This window comes from Acinonyx jubatus, chromosome B1 (assembly GCF_027475565.1).
Source record: "Acinonyx jubatus isolate Ajub_Pintada_27869175 chromosome B1, VMU_Ajub_asm_v1.0, whole genome shotgun sequence".
Lineage (NCBI taxonomy): Eukaryota > Metazoa > Chordata > Mammalia > Carnivora > Felidae > Acinonyx > Acinonyx jubatus.
Genome location: NC_069382.1, coordinates 145,426,528 through 145,447,328, shown reverse-complemented (window position 1 = coordinate 145,447,328; position 20,801 = coordinate 145,426,528). Strand labels below are relative to the sequence as shown.

At 36.9% G+C, this 20,801-nt stretch overlaps 1 protein-coding gene across 1 annotated transcript; it reads left to right on the top strand.

Annotated features, from left to right (window-relative positions):
* The first annotated feature begins 436 nt into the window (after positions 1–436).
* AMTN (amelotin) lies at positions 437–15,581 on the top strand. Its single transcript, XM_015087648.3, has 9 exons — positions 437–544; positions 649–717; positions 3,803–3,886; positions 5,009–5,074; positions 5,998–6,087; positions 10,369–10,404; positions 11,525–11,551; positions 14,230–14,494; positions 15,197–15,581. The coding sequence occupies exons 2-9, from the start codon at positions 664–666 to the stop codon at positions 15,205–15,207; spliced, it is 633 nt and encodes a 210-aa protein (XP_014943134.2). The 5' UTR covers positions 437–544; positions 649–663; the 3' UTR covers positions 15,208–15,581.
* Positions 15,582–20,801: the final 5,220 nt, after the last annotated feature.

The following is a 20,801-nucleotide window of genomic DNA, read 5'->3' as shown; positions in this document are numbered from 1 at the left end:
ATAAATGAAATAAACCTAAATGTACTGACACCTGAAGTCGTCCATTATTTAAGTAATAAAGTTGCAAAGCAATATATAATAGGCCTCACTTTCTAACTGTATACAAAGCTGTACATTCTGATGTTTGATTTATATGTTCACATAACATTACAAACATGACAAAACATACATCTGGAAAGTCATTTGGGAGGGAGATTAAAGTGAAAGAGGATTGTAATTTTTTTATTGTCTGCACTTTTCTTTAATTGCACAAGGTATGTCTTCCTGAAATACCCTCTATTCAAATGGTAGACATTGGGTAATATGATGTCTGCAGCTAATAACTCACTTAATGAAGTGTTGGGAAATGAGAGAAACCAAATGATTTCACGGACAGCTAAGTCCTGATTGGTGTCTCAGTTGCCAGCCTCCTGGAATTGAGTTTAAATTCCTTCTACAAACTTACAACTCATCCAAGGGTAAAATTATTCAACACAGAAACTGGAGAAATCAACTGGACTTTGGATATTGTTTCACCTGTACATTTTCCTGAGTGGAGAGAAAGGTAACATCAACTGATGATATTTCAAATAGAACTTTTTTTTTTAAATCTTCTCTGAAAAGGGGGAAAAAATAGAGTGAAAGAGTGACACCATTTTGTTATTATAGGCAGCATTTTGAAACATGAAGACTATGATTCTACTGCTTTATCTTCTAGGATCAACTCAGTCATTACCAGTAAGTGCAATATGTTTATTTTATTACCAACCAGCCTCAGCAGCACCCTCTGCTTGTAGACCTTTCTTCCTGCATTCCATCAAAACTGCTCTGTCCTGTAACCCATTCCCTTTGTTTTCTGTTTTTATTTTCCAAAGTGAAAAATGATAAACTAATACGGTTTAGTGCATATTTCAAATTCTTAGATTTTAAAAATGCATCCACTCTAACATAGAACTTTAATTATTTTGGCAGAACAATAGGGTAGAAACCGGGGGGAGGGGGAGGAATGCTTAAATTATACCTACTCAAAGTAGATAATTATTTTACTTTCAAAAATAATTTAAGACTTTCTTGGAGATCAATTATTTTCTCATGACTAAAGAGGTAGACTGTACTTTCTGACTTTCTTAATTGGAAGCATGAAGCATGAAGACTATATAAACTCTGAAAAGGCTACCAAATTATGCAAGTATATAAACTCTAAAAAGGTTATCAAATTGCATAACAGCAAGGGAATATTACAAAGTGTCTAACATTTTTTACTTAGAACATTTCACTGAAAAATACGTTCACATTTAACAAGTTTTTGAAAGGAAGGAGCACCAGTGTTCTAACACATACTTCAATTGTCCTCCAATATTTTATAGACGTACGTGTGGGTGGTTTGGATCTCTCAATGGACTTCTCTTTGACCATTTGAGCTGCTTGAGCATGTACACTGAGAAAAAATTAGAAGGAGTTTTCTGTGAAATAGAAGAAATGAAAAAACCCATTTATAGTTGAACTCACTGGACACGTCTATAATCATCTATACCATCAACAAATACTTAGTGAAAACTCTCTATGTACCCAATCCTGTGCTAGCTGTTGAAGACACAATAGTGGAGGGCAGAGGGGAAAACATGACCCTTCATGGTGTTCACGGGGATTGTAGATATTAAATTTTTTTAAAGAAATGTTAAATTATAAATTATAACTATGATTACTTCTATGAAGAAGATGAACAGGGTGAATTTATGGGTAAAGGATACAACCAATCTCTTTATTTCACTCCAAATACACCTACATCCCTCTTTAAAGAAGCTGTCCACAAAAAAAATAATTTGAAACAAGGTAAATTAGTAATTCTTTTACAAAAGATGGATTTTTCACTTTAAACAAATTTACCAAAAAGTTTTTCTAGATAGGGTGTCTATGGAGTATTTAAATTACCATACTACTTGTAAAAACTCAAGGTAAATAAAACTTTCCAGCACAGCTATCATGCAAGGTTGACTCAGGAGTGGCATGCAGGTTAATGCAGATTGCTAACAGCCAATGACGTGAGAGCAGTGTGAGTGGTACAGGGGATGTGGGGTGTGACACTGACATGTCTATAAGTATAGTAGTGATATTTGCCAAATGAAAAATCATGACACATAGACAAAGTATTTTTATTATTTGTAGATGAATTTATTAAATTATCATAAAGCCATAAAAATGAATCAATTTTTAAATGTGGACATTTCAAACAGCCTAGTGATTGTTTTTAGTAGATCCAAAGCTTGGGAATAGGGTACACATTGGTGATGGGACAAGTTGCATATTTAGGAGAAAGGCCAGGGTAAGTGACCCTGACCAATAAAACAGTGCACTCAAGCACTGACTTGAAGCAGGTGAGGGAGTGAGCCAATGTCCGGGGTAAGAACATTGCAGAGAGAAGGAACAGGTAGAGGTGAGGTTTTAGGACAAGAATGAGCCTTATCTGTCCCAAAGACAGCAAACATCTGTCCCAAAGACAGCAGCAGAGTGAGCAAAAGGAAATGGGGTGGGATGGAAAGTTCAGAGAGACACTGGAGGCCCAGGGCATGAGGACTTTCAGATCATTGTAGGGTCTCTGATTTTTACTCTGAGTGAAAATAGAAGTCAATGCAGAGTTTGAGCAGAGAAGTGAAAGAACCAGACTATTGTTTTCAAAGAACCACTCTGGCTGCCATGCTGACAATAGATTGTAGGGATTGAAAAACACACTTACATAATCTTACAGCTTAAGGGGACCTCTAAGGACAATCTTCTTACAACTGAAGGGTAAGTCCAGAGTGAAACCAGTCAGTAGAAGCTTCAAGATAATATCCAAGTTACCCAATGGCTGATGCAGTGCTGGAGGGCCATACCACACTGCCCTCTGAGATGCAGCAGGGAGCATAGGCAAACTGGAGTCAACCTGGCCAGGGAGCTTCTACCTAAATGCAGAGAAGCTAATGAAAAAGGATTTATTTCTTCAAGGACTAAGAGAACTTGCAGGGATCCTGGTGGATGGCTCTGCCGTTCACCGTATCACCTTGGGCAGGTAACTTTGCTTCTATGGACCTCAGTTTCCTTGTCTATAGAACAAAACCATACAACCAGATGATGTGGATGTCAAGGACATTTCACCCCTACACGTTGGCTATTTTTTTATGGTTTATTTATTTTTGAGAGAAAGAGAGAACAGAACAGTGGCAGAGAGAGGGAGACAGAGAGAATTCCAAGCAGGTTCGCCACTATCAGCATGAAGCCTGATGAGGAGCTCAAACCCCTGAACCATGAGATCATGACCTGAGCCAAAACCAAGAGCCGGAAGCCCAACCTACTGAGCCATCGAGGTGCCGCAAGATGGTTATTCTTAATACACTAGGAGGCCAAGAAGGAGATTGAATCTCCATTACATGAAATGATTTGTCAGGCACAAGACAGAAGCAGGAAGCTTCATGAAAACAGAGTAGAAGTTATGGCAGCTTACCTTCACACATTGGGAAAAAGCAAATGTTACAGAGTTAAGGTGCAGACTATGTATTTCATGTCCTGAAAAAAGGAGGAAGGCAGTCACAGAAAAGGAAGCCTAGGAACTACCATAAGAAACTTACGTGCCCGACCCCACAGTAGACCCTTCCCCACCACACCTCTCTGGTCTCACATTCTTCGACTCTACAATTCCATCCCCTGTCACACACCAAACTTTCCAGGGAACTAAAACTTCTCCAGAGACATCTGTGCATTTGGGACAACTTGTAACATCCTGGAAATAAATGGATACAAAATCTCAGACACATTCCCCGCCTCATCTAATATTTGTTAATTGCAGACACAGCTCAACCCTGCTTTGGGACTTCCAACAAAACTGGCTCTAGATCAGGCAACTCTTCTAAACCAACAGCAGCTAAATCAGGTAAGAGTCCTACAAGGCAGAACATTTGCAGCCAACAAAGGAAACATGTTAAGACTGGGGAATTTAAAATCAAGATTTACATAGTCTTATGCCCAAACAAGAGAGAAAGGCTTCCTTTTGGGAAGAAAAAACAAAAAGGACTAACATACTTTTTGAAATTTTTGAGCAAGAAAAGCAAAATATCTTCATTCTTTTTCTTTTGTCTTATTGTTTAGCAACCAATAGTAAACTCTGTAAAGCAATAGCTACACCTATTGACAAAGCGTGGTCATCAATGCCCTTGAAATACTGTGACATAGTCGTATGTGATATCTGCCAGAGCTAGCAGGGATTAAGAGGTAATCTATAAAAATAACTGCATATTTCCTTATAGTTTTCTTAAGTTCCATTGTTACTAATAAGCTTATATCACTGTAAAATCTGTTTCTTTAAAACATATTTAAATATTTTTGAAAACTGCATCGTCTCTTGGCTTTCACCTTCTCAATCCAACCCTGGTTCTGCTCTAAAGGATCCCTCCTTTCCTACCTCTAAATGTTGTGAAATAGTACTATAACAACAAAGTCCAAAGTTCTCTTTTTAGTCTGTGGACATTAGAGAACACTCAAGTCAGGAGCCCATCTCACTCCCTAAGGAACCTGAAGCTTATACAATTTGGGGATGCTGTTTAAGCAAAAGAAGACAAAATTAGCTATGTGAAATTAAGTACTAAAGTGTATAATTTACTATGAGATAAGAAATGAGAGTAAGTTACATATTTTTTAATATTTATTTATTTTGAGAAAGAGAGTGTGAGAGCAAGAAGAGGCAGAGAGAGAGAGTGCCAAGCAGGCTCTACACTGACAGCACAAAGCCTGAGACAGGGCTTTATCCAGAGAATCAAGAGTTGGGTGCTTAACCAACTGTGCCACCCAGGTGCACTGACACACTTTTAAACTCAACACATTGCTAGGGCACCTCTGAGGGCCATGGAAGGAGTCAAGCTTCACCTCCATTTACCTTCATCCTAAATCTACCTAAATCCACCTGTAATGGGAGTATAGGTACTTGAGGATATCCAGCACGGACAGCATGGTGGCAACAGACAAGCTCTGGTCTCACATCAGTTTCCATGCCCTGCAGGTCTTCCCCTCTTTAAGTCTAATACCGCTGACACAGATGATCACACTGGGCACAGATCTGCAGCTGGTAAGACTCTTTTATATCATTTTAATATCCGTTGTTAAATGCAATACGTAATGTTTAATGTCCATGTGTGTGTTCCCACAAATACACGCACACACACATTCATTGTAGATAAGTTGAAAGAGAACACAAAAAAGTAGGAGCATTGGATTCTCTTCAGTACATCATTCAAAGTTTTACTTAGCAAGAGGGTTTCTAAAAGAATTAATCAAATTTTCATGTCTTTGCTGCTTTTCTTCTTTTTATCTCTCCTTCAAGCTCCTCTACACATTCCTCCAACATATTTCCCTCACTGCACCCTACAGTGTTCACACACCCACACAAACGCTATGACCACTAGACAAGAGAAAACTAGAGACAAGAGAAAACTAGAAGGGGTAGAAAGATCCTCACTCTTCTCGTGGATTATCTGTATGGTTTACTCTGGGAGAGGAAACATAATAAATTCCTTTTTTGATTGTTAAGATTGAAACATAGTATTAAACCACATTCAGACTAGATATTTCACTGTGACCTTCACAATTTTTATGGGGATACCTGTAAAGGAATTAATTTCTTTATAAGAAAGCTATCAAAAAATCCCAGGAACCATTGTTACGGCCAAAAGGGGAAAGTGAGGATAAAATCACCTAAGTAATCCTCAAGAAAATGGGTTAAATGCCAAAGGAAAACTTAATATGGGAAAAGTTAGTCCTGGACCTTATGGCCGTACTAGTACACTAAGTAAGTCTTTGAACTTCATCTCTATACCTAATTCCTAAAGCAATAGTATATTGCATACTATTTTTCAGGTCTGCATACTAAACACATACATTTGCATAGCAAACCCGTCCTTTAAACATATTTTAACTTTGGTAAATACATTTTGGTTTCTTGAATGGCCAACCTGAAACAACACAGTAACAATCTTTTTCATTGCCCTACAGCTAAATCCTCCTGCAGGGCTGGCGCCTGGTACCCAGACCCTCCCACTGACCGTGGGGGGATTGAATACACAACAGCCACTGCAAGCCCAAGTAAGTTCAAAACAGTTCAGTTCAACAAGGGGGAGCATGTTCTATCAGGTGGAACCCTAAAGGGGAGGAAAGAATTTTTTTAAGGTTCTCGAAAATTTCACCCAGAAATTTACAGAGGAATGTCCAATTGAACATAGAACATCTTTGACAATTTGGTTCTTGATGAAAACACACAAGGAAAGCCAAGCACGCAACCCCATACCCTCTCTAGAATACATTTGTAGCAGGTAACAGGGAAATGTGAAGAGCTGTAGAAGACTGAAAAGTCAAGAATATAAGGGGAGAAACTGAGAGGTAGCAGGATTCTTTTCTTGCTTGCTGTGTTCCATAGAGGACTTCCTGGGTGACCACAATCATCCCAAAGAGAAATCAAGAGATGGATAAAGTTTATTCCAAGCAAATCCAGTCTCCTGTTTATGCCCTTTTTTCATGCCTCCTCTCAAGTGCTCAATGACTCTCTAGTTCCTTTTCCCCTCCCATCATTACTTGCTTTCAGGAAAAACCCTGAAAAACCCTCCCCCACTAAGATATAAATGACATACATGGGGCATCACTCCTGTCAAAAGTGTTGCATTTTACCTACAGACAAAGTCCAAGTTTTACCTTCTTAAAACTTCTCTAAACAAGCTTAGTGACTCTGGAGAAAAACACAATGATCCCTTTACAGCTAGACTAAGTTGTTCATAGATAAACACATGAACTCAGCCCTTATCATTCCCACATAATGGTCTCATTTTTGTAGAAGCTTTTTTACGTATTACATATATAGTTGATGTAAGTTATATAGAATTATGAAAATATAGAAAGCAAAAAGAAAAAGAACATTCACTCATAATCCTATCAGCCAGAACTAAACACTGTCAGCATTCTAGGGTATGACCTTCCAGTCCTTTTTCTACACGTGTAAGTACATTTTTTTAAGAAAATATGAGTATTGTACATTTTTCAAAGAAAATGCATATATATATATATATATATATATATATATATATACACACACATATATACATATATATGCATATATGATAGAATTCTTTTTTTTAAGTTTATTCATCCATTCTGAGAGGGGGTGGCAGAGAGGGACAGAGAGAATCTTAAGCAGGCTCCATGCCCAGTGCAGAGCCCAACAGGGGGCTCGATCCCACAAACCCATGAGATCATGACCTGAGCCAAAATCAAGTCAGACACTTAACCAATTAGCCACCTAGGCCCCCTTCACTTAATATATTTTTAATAGTCTTTGTATTTTGAAATATTCACTAATAAAATGGTTTTTAATGATTGCTTAGCATTCCATCATATTGTAAAAATTGTGGGGTTTTTTTCACCCAAATGTGTGCTTCTATAAACAATATTACAGTGAATATCCTTTAACTAAGTCTTTGATCATGTCAATGATTATTTTCTTATGACCAGTTCTTAGGAACAGAATTTTGGGATCCAAAGACATACAAATATGTAAGACTTTTAATACACATTCCCAAATTATGAAACATGAATACAACAATGGACCAATATATTCTAAAATCTTCCTATCACTATGGACACTTCCAGGTCTTAATAAGAGCAAGCTTAAATTAATTAGTAATTATAATCAAAGCTGAGTTTAACTGACAAAATAATTTTAAGCTGCTCAACTTAAGTTTTATGTCATATGCAACTAAGTACTTTCTCTGTACTTTCATTTATCCAAAATAACACAGGGAACTCTATACTGCTTCATTTATTCATATTTGTGAAATTCTGTGACATAACTAATTTTTACATTTCTTTTTTAATATTGAGATGTATCTTGTCTATCAGTCAGTGCTTATTTCTTACATACATATTAGAGAAAGACTAAAAAGACTAGAGACAGGCAAATAAAATGAGAATCTCCTTAACACATGCCCCTGATATAATCCATATGCTAACTCCCCAGCTTCAGTTTCAATTGTCATCCTGCTTCAACCTTGAAATCAAATTTAGTACATCTTCAAATTCACCAACAAACATCCACTGGAGTCAAAAGCATTAGTAGGCACCACAGAAGTTACTAAAGATTCAGTAGACTGGGTTTGACACTGCATGCTCCCAACATGCAATAATATAAATCAATCCCCATTCTCAGTAGGGATTCTTCAGTGTCTCCAGGATATGCCACCACCAAGGGTCCCCATACCTGACTTCCTGTGCTGCCCCAGCTCCTTGAAGCCTGCCTCTCCCTATGCAGAGTAGCTTATATCCTCTGCCAGAAACCTGGGCACATGTCCACAGCTCTCATTTATCAACCCAAAGCCAACATGGTTGGTTAAGAACGCTAAGGGTGCCTGGGTGGCTTAGTCAGTTAAACATCTGACTCTTGATTTCGGCTCAGGTCATAATCTCAGGGTTCATGGGTTCTAACCTGATATCAGGCTTCATGCTGGCAGCACAGAACTTACTTGGGATTCTCTCTTTCCCTCCCCTGCTTGCATGCACACTCTGTCTTTCAAAATAAATAAGTAAACATTAAAAAAGAAAGAGTGAACTCCTGAACCATAAAACTTTGGTCAAATCCCAGCTCCCTAGTCACTACATGTATGGTCAAGTTACTTCACCACTCTGTGGTGCACTTTCCTCATGATTTAAAATAGGAATTAAAGTTGAACCTACCCCTAGGGCTATTATAAGAATCAAATGAGCAAACATAAAACACTTAGAACAGTGCCTACCACACAGTAAACACTCAGAAGTGTTAGCTATTTTTATTTCAAACAATTTCTCTACCAAAAAACTTACAAAAATTTTTTCTCCTTATTGTTACACTGGTTAATAACTAAGTTATTTTTTGTTCAACTTTTTATTTACACATCTGTGGTTTCCTGTTTGTATCTTTTCGTTCCTTCAAATTGGCCTTTAAAGAAGAAATTTAATTATGCTTTTTTTCCAAATCCTGAGCACCCCTTCCCCTCAACCCACTTTCCCATTGCCATTCTGAAGATTACTCGGTTGTTTTGTAAGTAATCAAGAATCTGATTGACAGTAAAACTTTTTCTAAATGTATATACTTAAATGCATGTACCTTTTGTCATTATGGGTATTACTGTGCAAACTATCTTGGGAAATTACAAAGTTAAGAGTCCATTTCATAAGACTTTTGCATCTTTGGTGTGGTTAGTATTAAAATCCCCATTTTGATAACTTTCGTGACACTATGTGAATTTCTATAGAGATTAAAATAAACTTTAAAAGCCTAGTTCTCTTGGACAAACTCTAGGTTAACTCTTAGAGTACTAGAGAATGCCAACCCCCTCACCAAAATCTTTTCAACTAAAACTTCATAATGATGTGATTTGAAGTGGGGGTCTGAGAGTGAATGGCCAAGAAAGAATTCTTGAGACATTTTTGGTGCAAAAAAGTGGTTATATTTAAAGCACCGGGACACAGGACTGAGGGCAGAAAGGGCTGTCCTGGGGATTGTAAGAAGCTGTTGGTTTATATACTTTTAAGTTGGGAGGGGCAGAGAAAAAGAAAAGTTCACAAAAGGTTTTCATATGTTAAAGAAGACTTATAGGATCCTGGAGGCCTAGCTATTGTCAAGCTAAGGTTGTTTTTTCCTCTAGCAAAGCATTAATATTAAGATTGGGAGTTCCTATAGGAATGTCATACTCTGCCAGCCTCAAGTATTTGTCAGTGGGCTGCAGGTTATGTGGAAATTTAATTTTATCTACATTTCTTTTGCCTTTGTTCTCCATATCAATAACATTCGTGTGATTATCAGTGACCAGTAAAGTATTTCTCACTCAGTTCTAAGAACTGCCAGTATCAAGATTATAGAACAACATCATCCATCATTTTCTACCAGTGCTCTATTTTAACAGCAAAATATCCAGGTAACCATCATGAGACTAAATATATTTGCTTCAATACATCTTTGTATTTTAGAAATCTGTTTTTTAGTGTATCTTCTGAGGTGCCATATAAAAGAAATACATGCATTTTATCCTCATAATTACTTATAATAACTTTCAGTTTGGAGATAGCTTGAGACCAAAATTAGTTTTTGCTCGTCCAATTTAGTAACTTCTACCTCCTTAATGTGCTGCCTTGGACTAGTTTCCAAATCCCTCTGGGTTGAATCTGCTTTTTACACATCAGATGAGTTTCAGTTCCCATCCAACTCGATGGGCCTCTATGATTAGCTGATACATTGGTAACAAATATTTGTTCAAGGCATATTGTATACTCTTAAGAAAGTCCCTATATTTATATCATCTGCTTTGAGCATATTTTTTATTGAATTTTTCACTCCTATTTCAGATGTTGCCAGTTATTGTAGCACACCTTGGAGCCCAGGTAAGATTGTTTTGCAAAGTGATTTTTACTTTAAATCAGTTTAGTGTGAAATATGTCATCCTGCCTCAATTCAGCAGATAGTTGCCACGTTTCCTGTTTACTTTGCACTGTATGAACACTGATAGTAATGAGCTAACACTTATTGAGCATTTACTACACACCAGGCACTGTTCTAGGCATCTAGTTATTTGTTATATACTATCTCAGTATTCAAAACAACCTTTTAAAGACAATCTTTTTTTTTTGAGAGAGAGAGAGAGACAGGCAGAGCAGGAGCAGGGGAGGGGCAGGGAGAGAGAGGGAGACACAGAACCCAAAGCAGGCTCCAGGCTCTGAGCTGTCAGCACAGAACCCAATGCAGGGCTCGAACCTGTGAACCATGAGATCATGACATGAGATGATAGATGCTTAACCAAGCTCCTGGTTCATATCAATTCTTAATTCCACATCTAGGAACACATTCAAATGAAATAATCTGAAATACAGCAAAAGTTTATTTACAAACATATCCATCAAAATAATAATATTTGTAGTGGAGAAAAACATTGGATGCAATTTAAATTTAAACAAAAAGGAAATGTTTGAGTAAATGGTACAACATAGAGCAAATACTTTGTGACCATCCAAAAAGGATATTTATTTATTTGATTTTGTCACTAGTAAGGTTAAATGATTATTTATGTAGTATTAAAAGAAAAAGTAAGACCCAAATTATATAAATGACATAACTTCTATTATGGAAAAGACATGTGTGAAAAACATCTGGAAGAAAATCCATCCAACTCTGTACAATGGCATTATACTTTTTTTCTTTGTTGCTTTCTACATTTTCCAAATTTCCTCCAATGTGCATGTATTACTTAATAATAGAAACATTTATAATTTTTTAAATGCAGAAGACTTCACATCATTCAGATAATAAGTGTTAACAGTCCAATATCATATGCCAGCTTGAATTATATGACACAAGTCACAGAGGCAGTTAAAATATTGTTGAAAATTTTTAAATGTCTCTTTACAAATTTTATAAGTATCTTAAGTTTTTAAGTTATGTTATACATATCTTGCTTCAAATATATTAAAATTTGTCTAATAACTTGTGTTATTATTGTCCTTTTAGGGTACCATCCTAAGCTCAGAAGAATTGGTAAAATATATACATATATACATATATATACATACACACACACATATATAATTATATAAAATGTATATAAAAATATATATATATATATATATAATTACTAGCATTTCAAATTCTTTTCCCTGCTATCACAATCCTTCTTTCTGTCCCCACACAATCTCTTTTGACCACACCCGCTAACCCTCGTGCATGCTTCTATAAACCGAACATTTTTATAGGTCCTTGCATTAAGTTATCCTTTTCTAGCTGAAGATTTCACTATCCTTCTCCAGATACTTTTCCATTCATTTGACTTAGCTTTTGTTTTCTCTATATTGATGTCAAATTCAATTCTATCCAGAAATCCAATGCATATTTTTAAAATGCATAGATTAAAATCTAGGATTCTAAATTATCAAAAGTCATACAATGTATAATAATATACATATTGATATTTATTGAAAGAAAGATTCATTTTCTTGGCTTAAATTTTTAATTTTATGAGAATATGGTTTTTTTCTAGCATCTTATAATGATGGATGAACTCTTCCCTATACACAGAAATAACTAGAGGGCTGAACCTAAATGAAACTCATCTTGCCATTATTAGACACTTCTATACATTTCCCCTTAAGTCATGTCAGAAAGAAAATGACTTGAATTAATGCGGTATCTAAACATGACACTGAAGTTAAGAGTTGAGGCAGTATCTTGGAAGACAGGTTTCTTTGAAATCTTTCTATTATGAAAAAGGTAGAGATTTGCTAGATTGTTCACAAATAAAATCAAGTAATGGGGCTTTTCTGCAACAATGGAACATCCACATCTACCAGTCATTAAGCCAATTCTGTGTAACACGTACCTTGGTAGATCTTTTACATACATTGCCTTTAATTCTCACCAAGTGACAAAGTACAGATTTTTAAAACTATGCCCAAAGTGGGGCTTGAACTCACAACCCCAAGATCAAGAGTTGCATGCTCTACAGACTGAGCCAGCCAGTCTACAAGAACACAAAGAACAGAGTTGTAACCCAACTTTATAGGTAACAAGACTGAGGCTCAGAGAACCCAAGCACCTTAGGTTCCAAGGTCACGAAACAGTATATTCGGATCAAAAGCCATTTTTCGATCCATTATACCAGTGGTTTTCAAACTTTTTTTCAGTAAAACTCATGGTAACAGCTATATTTTTCATGCAGCTAACACAACACACATACACACATGCACACACACAGACACACTTCATGAAATAGTATTTACCCTTACTGTAGAGAATGCACTTGGTAATTTATAGTCTATTCTTTTTATCTTATTTTTTAATGATGGGCATTACTGCCTTCCTTATTTCAAATCTATGGAGGCCATGACCCCCAGCTTGAAAACATCTGTGTTCTATTCCTGTCTCTCATCTGCCGTAAGTCTAATTCTGGTTTCAGTACCTGGTAAATCTAAGACAGTGTTTTCAAAAACTTTAGTGTTGGCTCGCAAATCAAACAACTCAGGGTGTTGATAAAAAAAAAAATGCAGATTTCTGGATTCTGCCCTAAAGTAGCTCAATCAGAATCTCTCTAACAATAAAGCCTAGGAATTACCTTTTAAATAAACTTCTCAGGCCATTCTTTTTTTTTTTTTTAATGTTTGTTTATTTTTGAGAGGGAGAGAGACATAGTGTGAGTGGGGGAGGGGCAGAGATAGAGGGAGACAGAGAATCCAAAGCAGCTCCAGGCTCTGAGCTGTCAGCCCATAGCCTGATGCAGGGCTCAAACTCATGAATTGTGAGATCATGACCTGAGCCGAAGTCAAATGCTTAACCAACTGAGCCACCCAGGCACCCCCTCAGGCCATTCTTATACAAACTTACAATCAAGAACTATGCTCAAAGAAAATGACCTGTATCTTAATTATGAGCCCTCAACCCTTCTTACTCAATGTCAACATTATCAGAGCTGAGGGGTTTCAGAGAACAAGTCCCGCCTGAATTCTCTCCAAATCCAGTTTATACTAAATTATTTTTTCTTAGGAAGAATTTCTTACAGTAATTTTTTCCAGGGGAAAAAAATAAATGCAGGCAGCAACATTTATTTCCAGTGTGCAAATCATTGACAGACCTATCCATAGGAATTCCGTTGAGTAGCCTCAAGGAATAAAGAAGTGGTTGAAATGACAAGAGAAATATTTCTAACTGAATATTCCAATGCCTTTGAAAAATAAATCAAAAGAAACCTGAAGAGATGCCAACCATGAGATGAGGATTGATTGACTACTTGGATTAATTTTTCCATTAATGTTTAGTATCTTAAATTACTTTAAAAACTTTTGGGCAAAAGAGAGACTATAATTTAGGTTAATAGCAGAGAGAAAGCCCAGCATAATAGTATGGATTTTCTGCCTTAGTTCTATCTCCACATACACCTGAGATGAGCAAATTTTTCATTATTCCTTTTCCCATGACTGGCTTGATTCTGACGTGTCCTTTCTGATACAACATGGAATTGTAGTCACAAAACCAGCATCAGCCTTGCTCAAAAGAAGGAGGCATTTCCTCTAAGGAATGCCCAATCTTGATTATCTTGTCTAACTCTACCCTTCTGGTCCTGCGTTTCCTACCTCAACTTGCTACCCTCAAGGGAGAAAAGACTGGTTGACCAGCATTAAAATGTGTCTTTTGACTTTGTTTGCATTTTCCCTTCCTCATTCCAGCCAATGGCCCCACAAATCTTCACAGGCCTCATTTTCCAGCCCCTGTTCCCAGGATCCATCCTGCCCAACAGTCAAGCTAATCCAGATGCCCAGAATGGAATCCTTCCTGCAGGGCAAGCAGGAATGAATCCTGCCATCCAGGGAACCTCAGAAGGCTTCTCTCCAACTCCTAGTGACACAGATGATGACTTTGAAGTGACGGCCCCTGCAGGCATCCGAAGGGGCATGCACACTACCCAGGAAACCACCACAGGGCCGCCAAATGGTAAATACTCTGAGCCAGGAAAATGCCTTGTGAAAGTCATCTGCAGGGTGGGAGCAGAGTTGTCTTGCCTCGACAAATACAGATCCTAATAAAACCAGGGATCCCCTATACCTAACACTCACAGTTGATTCCAGTACTGTGAGGGAGTATTTTTATTGGGCCACCAATTCTATTGTATCAACCCAGAAAGGAGACATTTAGTTGCTGGCATAACATACTTTCTATCTTAGGTCTGATCTGGGAGTATTTGGAAACAGACTGTCCTTTCCCTTTCTCACCTCCCTCTGACTCCCAAACACATGCAGGCCCGCAGCAGTCACAGTTAATCAATCATAATACTTTTGTCCACTCACCCATCATGGATGAGACACAGAACCTTCTTAACCTAGTGTTGGAAGCAGTAATACTTCCTGTCTATAGTAATAGTCATAGTAATAGATAGGATTTAGCACAGTAGGTGAACATATGTGCCATTATCTTGAGATAGGACTTAAGAAATGTTGCGAAACTAAGCTCTTTAAGTACCAACAAGCAGAAATAATCATTTAACATGTACAGATCTCTGGAACCAAATGTCCTTGGAAAGAACAAAAGAATGATTTGAGATGGATACTCCTAGAAAAGAAATTTTGATCTCAAGTAAAAATGTTTCAATCCAATATGCTTTTACCTACATTTAAAAAGTGTTTTGTTTTCTTCCAGGAAATCAGTAAGCTGTTTCAATTTTTTTTCAACTAAGCCGCCTCAAATGCAAATCTTTTTCACTGATCATATGATGGAATAGATGGAGACACACTAGAGAGTATCAGAAGAAACTCTTAGTTTACCTAACTTTCTTGGAATTTCAGAAAATATATTCTTCCTGGAGAATAATGACTTCTGAAAACAAATGGATAAATTTGTCTTTGAAATGTAACGTTATGCCACCTTGGACTTGGAAAGTATATGTATTAAATGTATTTTGAAACTGAATTTTTTTCTTCTTTGGGGAGAGAAGAAAGTAGGACCCTTTCAGAAACTGTATTACATCAGGACTTAGATGATGTTCCAAATGGAGGGCTTTCTTTGGAGTAGGAGGCACTGCAGTCACGGAGTGGATATTGAGCAATGTAAAGATAATTTCTGATTTCCTCACAACCAACTTATTACCCACTCTCTCCCATAAGAGCCACAGCTTTAATTTTCTACAAGCACTCCCAAAATATGAACTGGAAACAAAGAATTGTAAATCACACTGCCTGTCCTCAAGTTGCTTAAATACAGAGTTAGGTATTTTGGCATTTAGTGCTTTCTTTTGGTATATCTAAAAGTGAGAAATGACATGAAGTAATCACTAAAAGTGATTCTCTTGCTCCACACATCTAAAAGGTAGGATTTAGTCTGAATGAGTTTATAACTCAGACCACCACAGTTCATTCAGAGTGGGAAGGAATGGAAAGGATTCACAGAAACCACAATAGAGCCCCACAAAGGGAAAACATGGATAGGTTTCATAACATCTCTCACTATGTTTGACTCAGCCCCATCAGTATGGAACAAATCCAAATATATATGCCATGATAAGCTTTTCAGGTGGTTAAAGATTTACTAATGGCTGACCATTTATTAGCCACAGTGTTTCAGATTTGCAGAGTATGAATAATATACTTACAAACTGTCAAAGTTTTCATAGCCAAATTGAGTAAATCAAGACTGAATTTTCCAAAACTATTTTTCCATTAGTGCCATGTGATACTAATTAAAAGAGCTATCAAATGGTTTCCTGGATGACCCATTATCAAAAAAAAAAAAAAAAAGAACACATTCTCTCTTAGCCTCATTTTTCTCATCTGTAAAATGGGAGCAAAAAACCCTGCTATAAATGTCCCACAAGGTTTACACAAGTAGATAGTGCATAAAGGTGCTCTGCGAACTCCACACCACTATAAACTTTTAGTAGCCTTGTAACCAATTGAAATTATCTGTCCTTTGAGATCCACCCTTTGCCCCTATCCTTCCTCTCTGTGCTTTAATTATCAGTTTAGTTGTATGATTACCAGTTAGACAATCTAGACCGGGTGTCTTCCTGGAGCATGCTACTCCTGCAGGAACATGAAGACTTTCCAAGGGCTACAAACAGATGGTTCCGAGGGTGACATCTCCATTCTTAACCCCCACATGTGTGTTTTGCAAAGACTGACCTTGATCGAGAACACGTCTCCTCTTCCTTCTCTCCTTCTCTCCTTACATAGTCTCTTTCCCAACATTACCCAAAAAAGGACTGTCTTACCTACCACCAATCTCACTGTGGGAAATTGCTCTGTCATAGAACACCTCCAAGATACATAACAAAGAATTTCAAATATTGGTGCTGATGTTGAGAATGAAAATAACCTTTTGCAACTCAGTAGTTTCTTGTTCTTAGCTTTCAACAAAATTAAATGAGGACCTAATGGAATTATCATGTAATTGGTCATTGAAAATTTTTTTTTAAGTTTATTTATTTTGAGACAGAGACAGAGAGTGCACAAGCAGGGGAGAGGCAGAGAGAGAGGGAGAGAGAAAGAATCCCAAGCAGGCTCCACCCTGTCCCCACAGAGCCCAACGTGGGGCTCAAACTCACAAACTGAGTTTGTGACCTGAGCTGAAATCAAGAATCAGATGCTTAACCAACTGAGCCACCCAGGCATCCCAGAGACAGAATTTCTAGAGGATGGATTCCTGAAAGTGAATTACTGGATAAAAGGATATGCTTTTTAATGTTTAAAATTTTGATAGATATTGGCAAATTATTCTCTAAAATGGCCATGTGGATGTACTTCTACCAATATTTCTCTACTTTTCTTTCTTTTTTATTTTTTTAAATATAATTTATTGTCAAGTTGGCTAACATACAGTGTATACAGTGTGCTCCTGACAGTAGAGATTAAGAATATATGAAATTAAAAATGTTTAGTTATCCATTCACTTAAAGACATCAATAATAAATAAATTACATGTTGGTACAAATAACATATTTTTACATGAAAAATACTGTTTTTGGGGTGCCCAAAGCATCTGACTTTGGTTCAAGTCATGATCTCATAGTTCGTGAGTCTGAGCCCCACATCAGGCCCTGCACTGACAGTGAGGATGGGATTCTCTCTCTCCCCCCATCTCTCTGCCTCTCCCTCTCTCTTTCTCTCTCTCTCTCTCTCAAAATAAATAAATAAACTTAAAAAAATAAAAATAATGAAAATTCTGTTTTATTAATGAGAAAGCCTTATTTAATTAAGAAAATGTAGTGAGAAGAGTGGATTTATCTTTGAAATTTCTCTCATGTCTGACTTAACAAAAGATACAATTCTCGGAGCATCTGGCTGGCCCAGTCGGTAAAGCATCCGACTCCTGATTCCAGGGGTTGTGAGTTCAAGTCCCATGCTGGGTGTGGAGCCTACTTAAAAAAAAAAAAAAAAAAGATAGGATTCTCATACCTACTTCTGCATTCAATCTGTATGTATCTGTCGTAATATCACATACATAACTGCTCAAAATTCCACTGAATACTCTTGAGAAAATGAGAATGGAAAGGCAAAATATAATCTGTGTATCACTACAAAAGTATTTTAACTCACTGATGTACCAAAAGGATACCAGGGACCCCAAAGGATCATCACCAAACTTTAAGAACAACTTTGAGCATTGTAGCATCCATTCTTTTTTAATCTTCTCCCTGGAATTATATTGAAAATATATGGTGACCTATCACAGGTGTGTGACTTCACACACAGGCCTTCTCATTCTTATTCTACAAACACAGTAGTTTTGATACAATCAGTTTCATTCAATTCCCACCAAAGAAGAAAAAAAAAACTATAGTAAATATGTAATTGTATGTGCTGCAGTATTAAATCTATTCTTGGCAATTGAGATCTTCCCATTCAACAAAGCACCAGTGAAAGCTGAAACCTGCTGTCAACTTTACAGTCTGATTGGTAAAATTTTCCACAGACCAGTCTCTGTCTTTAAACATCATACAGAACTTTTTTTTTTCTTCCCTTACCACATACTTCTGCTTCCAAGCACCACAAGACAAGTTCATACTGCCTTCACTTTGGTGTCCCAAAATTTGGTGGGTTGAGTCACTGGGGCAGGGGTGGGGTGGACAGTTAGGAGTATTCCCAAGAGCCATGTGCGAAATGAAACAACCAGATCAACTTAATTATTCACAACCCATATAAATATACCCCACCAAATTCAATATGCCCCTAAATCAACCTTCCTTAGGCCCATCCCCAAAATCCCTGTGATCACCCCAATGCTATTTGACACAAGATAGAGTAAGATGAAAGGAAAGTCAAGGTGAGAGAGTCAAATGTTTTCACTGGTTGTGGTTAAAATATCTAACTATTTCAAGAGCTGCAAAACATAAGACTCTGTGAGCACATTATTAGCCTCCTCTCCTCTCAGGGGCTAGGAAGGAACCCATACAAGTGAAGAGCACTGCAGCGTGAACTTGAACTTCATTAGCTTCATTATAAACCCACCTCTGTCTCCTAGATCTAGACATGTGCTTTGCCCTCCTTTCCCTGTGCTTTGTGTTATGTTTACATTAATCCTTTAATCCTTTGTCCTCATTAAAAGGCAAAATGTAATAATATCTACTTCATTCTAGATGACAAGGGGTGCCTGGGTGGCTCAGTCGTTAAGCGTCCGACTTCGGCTCAGGTCATGATCTCACGGTTTGTGGGTTGGAGCCACGCATCGGTCTCTGTGCTGACAGCTGAGAGCCTGGATCCTGTTTCAGATTCTGTGTCTCCCTCTCTCTCTCTCTCTCTCTCTCTCTCTCTCTCTCTCTCTCTGACCTTCCCCTGTTCATGCTCTGTCTCTCTCTGTCTCAAAAATCAATAAACGTCAAAAAAAATTTTTTTTAGATGACAAATTCTTCTTGGAGCCCAAAGAAGAGGGAAATAATATATACTTAGGGCATTCTATTTAGGAAGTACAAAACAGAATATTTTTAGAAAACTGAATTCTAATTTACTCTTGACATGATAATGGATACCAAAGTCTAAAGAAATGCCATCCAATAAAAATATAAAATGAGCCATATAGGTCACTTTGAATTTTCTAGTAACCACATAAAAGAGGTAAAAAGAAGTAGGTAAAATTAGTTTTGATAATGCATTTTGGGGCACCTGGATGGCTCAGTCGGTTAAGCACCTGACTTCAGCTCAGGTCATGATTTCAGGGTTTGTGAGTTTGAGCCCCCTGTTGGGCTCTGCGCTGACAGCTCAGAGCCTGGAGTCTGCTTCTGATTCGGTGTCTCCCTGTCTCTCGCCCCTCCCCTGCTCATGCTTTGTCTCTCTGTCTCTCTCTCTCTCAAAAATAAATAAAACATTAAAAAACTTAAAATTTAAAAATTTAAAAAATTTTTGATAATGCATTTTATTTAACACAACATATATATGTAATAGCATATTTTGACATATATGCAACATAAAAAATTAATAGTCTATTTTAGACTCAAACAAAAATCTCTTCGGTTTTGTTTTTGTTTTTGCTTTTGGTTTGCTTTGGTTTGGTTTGATTTTGCTTTTGGTTTTGGTTTTGTTTTTTTGGGGTTTTGGTTTTTTTTTTTTTTTTGGTTTCTAAATCTTTGGAATCAAATGAGAATTTCCATTTCCATCTCAATGTAAACTAGTTACACTTCAAGGGCTCAATAGCCTCAGGTGATGAGTAGCTACCACATCGGACAGTGCAAGTCTAGATTTAAGAAGAGCCACAGGTTTTAAAGTAAAATTCCTTTTAACCTATGGGAAATCTAAAGCTTAGTATAAGTCACATGTCCAAGGTCACAGAGAACCTAGCATTTGAACTTGGGTTTGCATAAGTTATAAAGTTGGAAGAAACTTTTTTAAATTTCCAAAGATAAAATTTTATCAATAATGCTACAGGAAAGACCAAATCATCTTTCTATTCTTTTCTATCTTTTTATTCTCTATACATTAAAAAAAAGATACTATAAAATCATTGTCATATAAGATACAAAAAATGTCAGAAATAAGTAAGGATGATCCTCTCAACAAATGGTGCTGGAAAAACTAGACATTCATATGCAAAAAATAAATAAATAAAACAAAATAGAAAAGAAAAGGAAAACAAATCTAGACCCTGATCTTACAACTTTCACAAAAGTTAACTCAAAATGACTTATATACCTAAATTTACCCAGAATATAACAGAGCATAAAATCTAGGTGACCTTGGGTATAGGGATGATTTTTTCGATACAACACCAAAAAAAAAAAAAAGAAGAAGAAGAAGAAGAAAACCCAAAGTCCATTAAA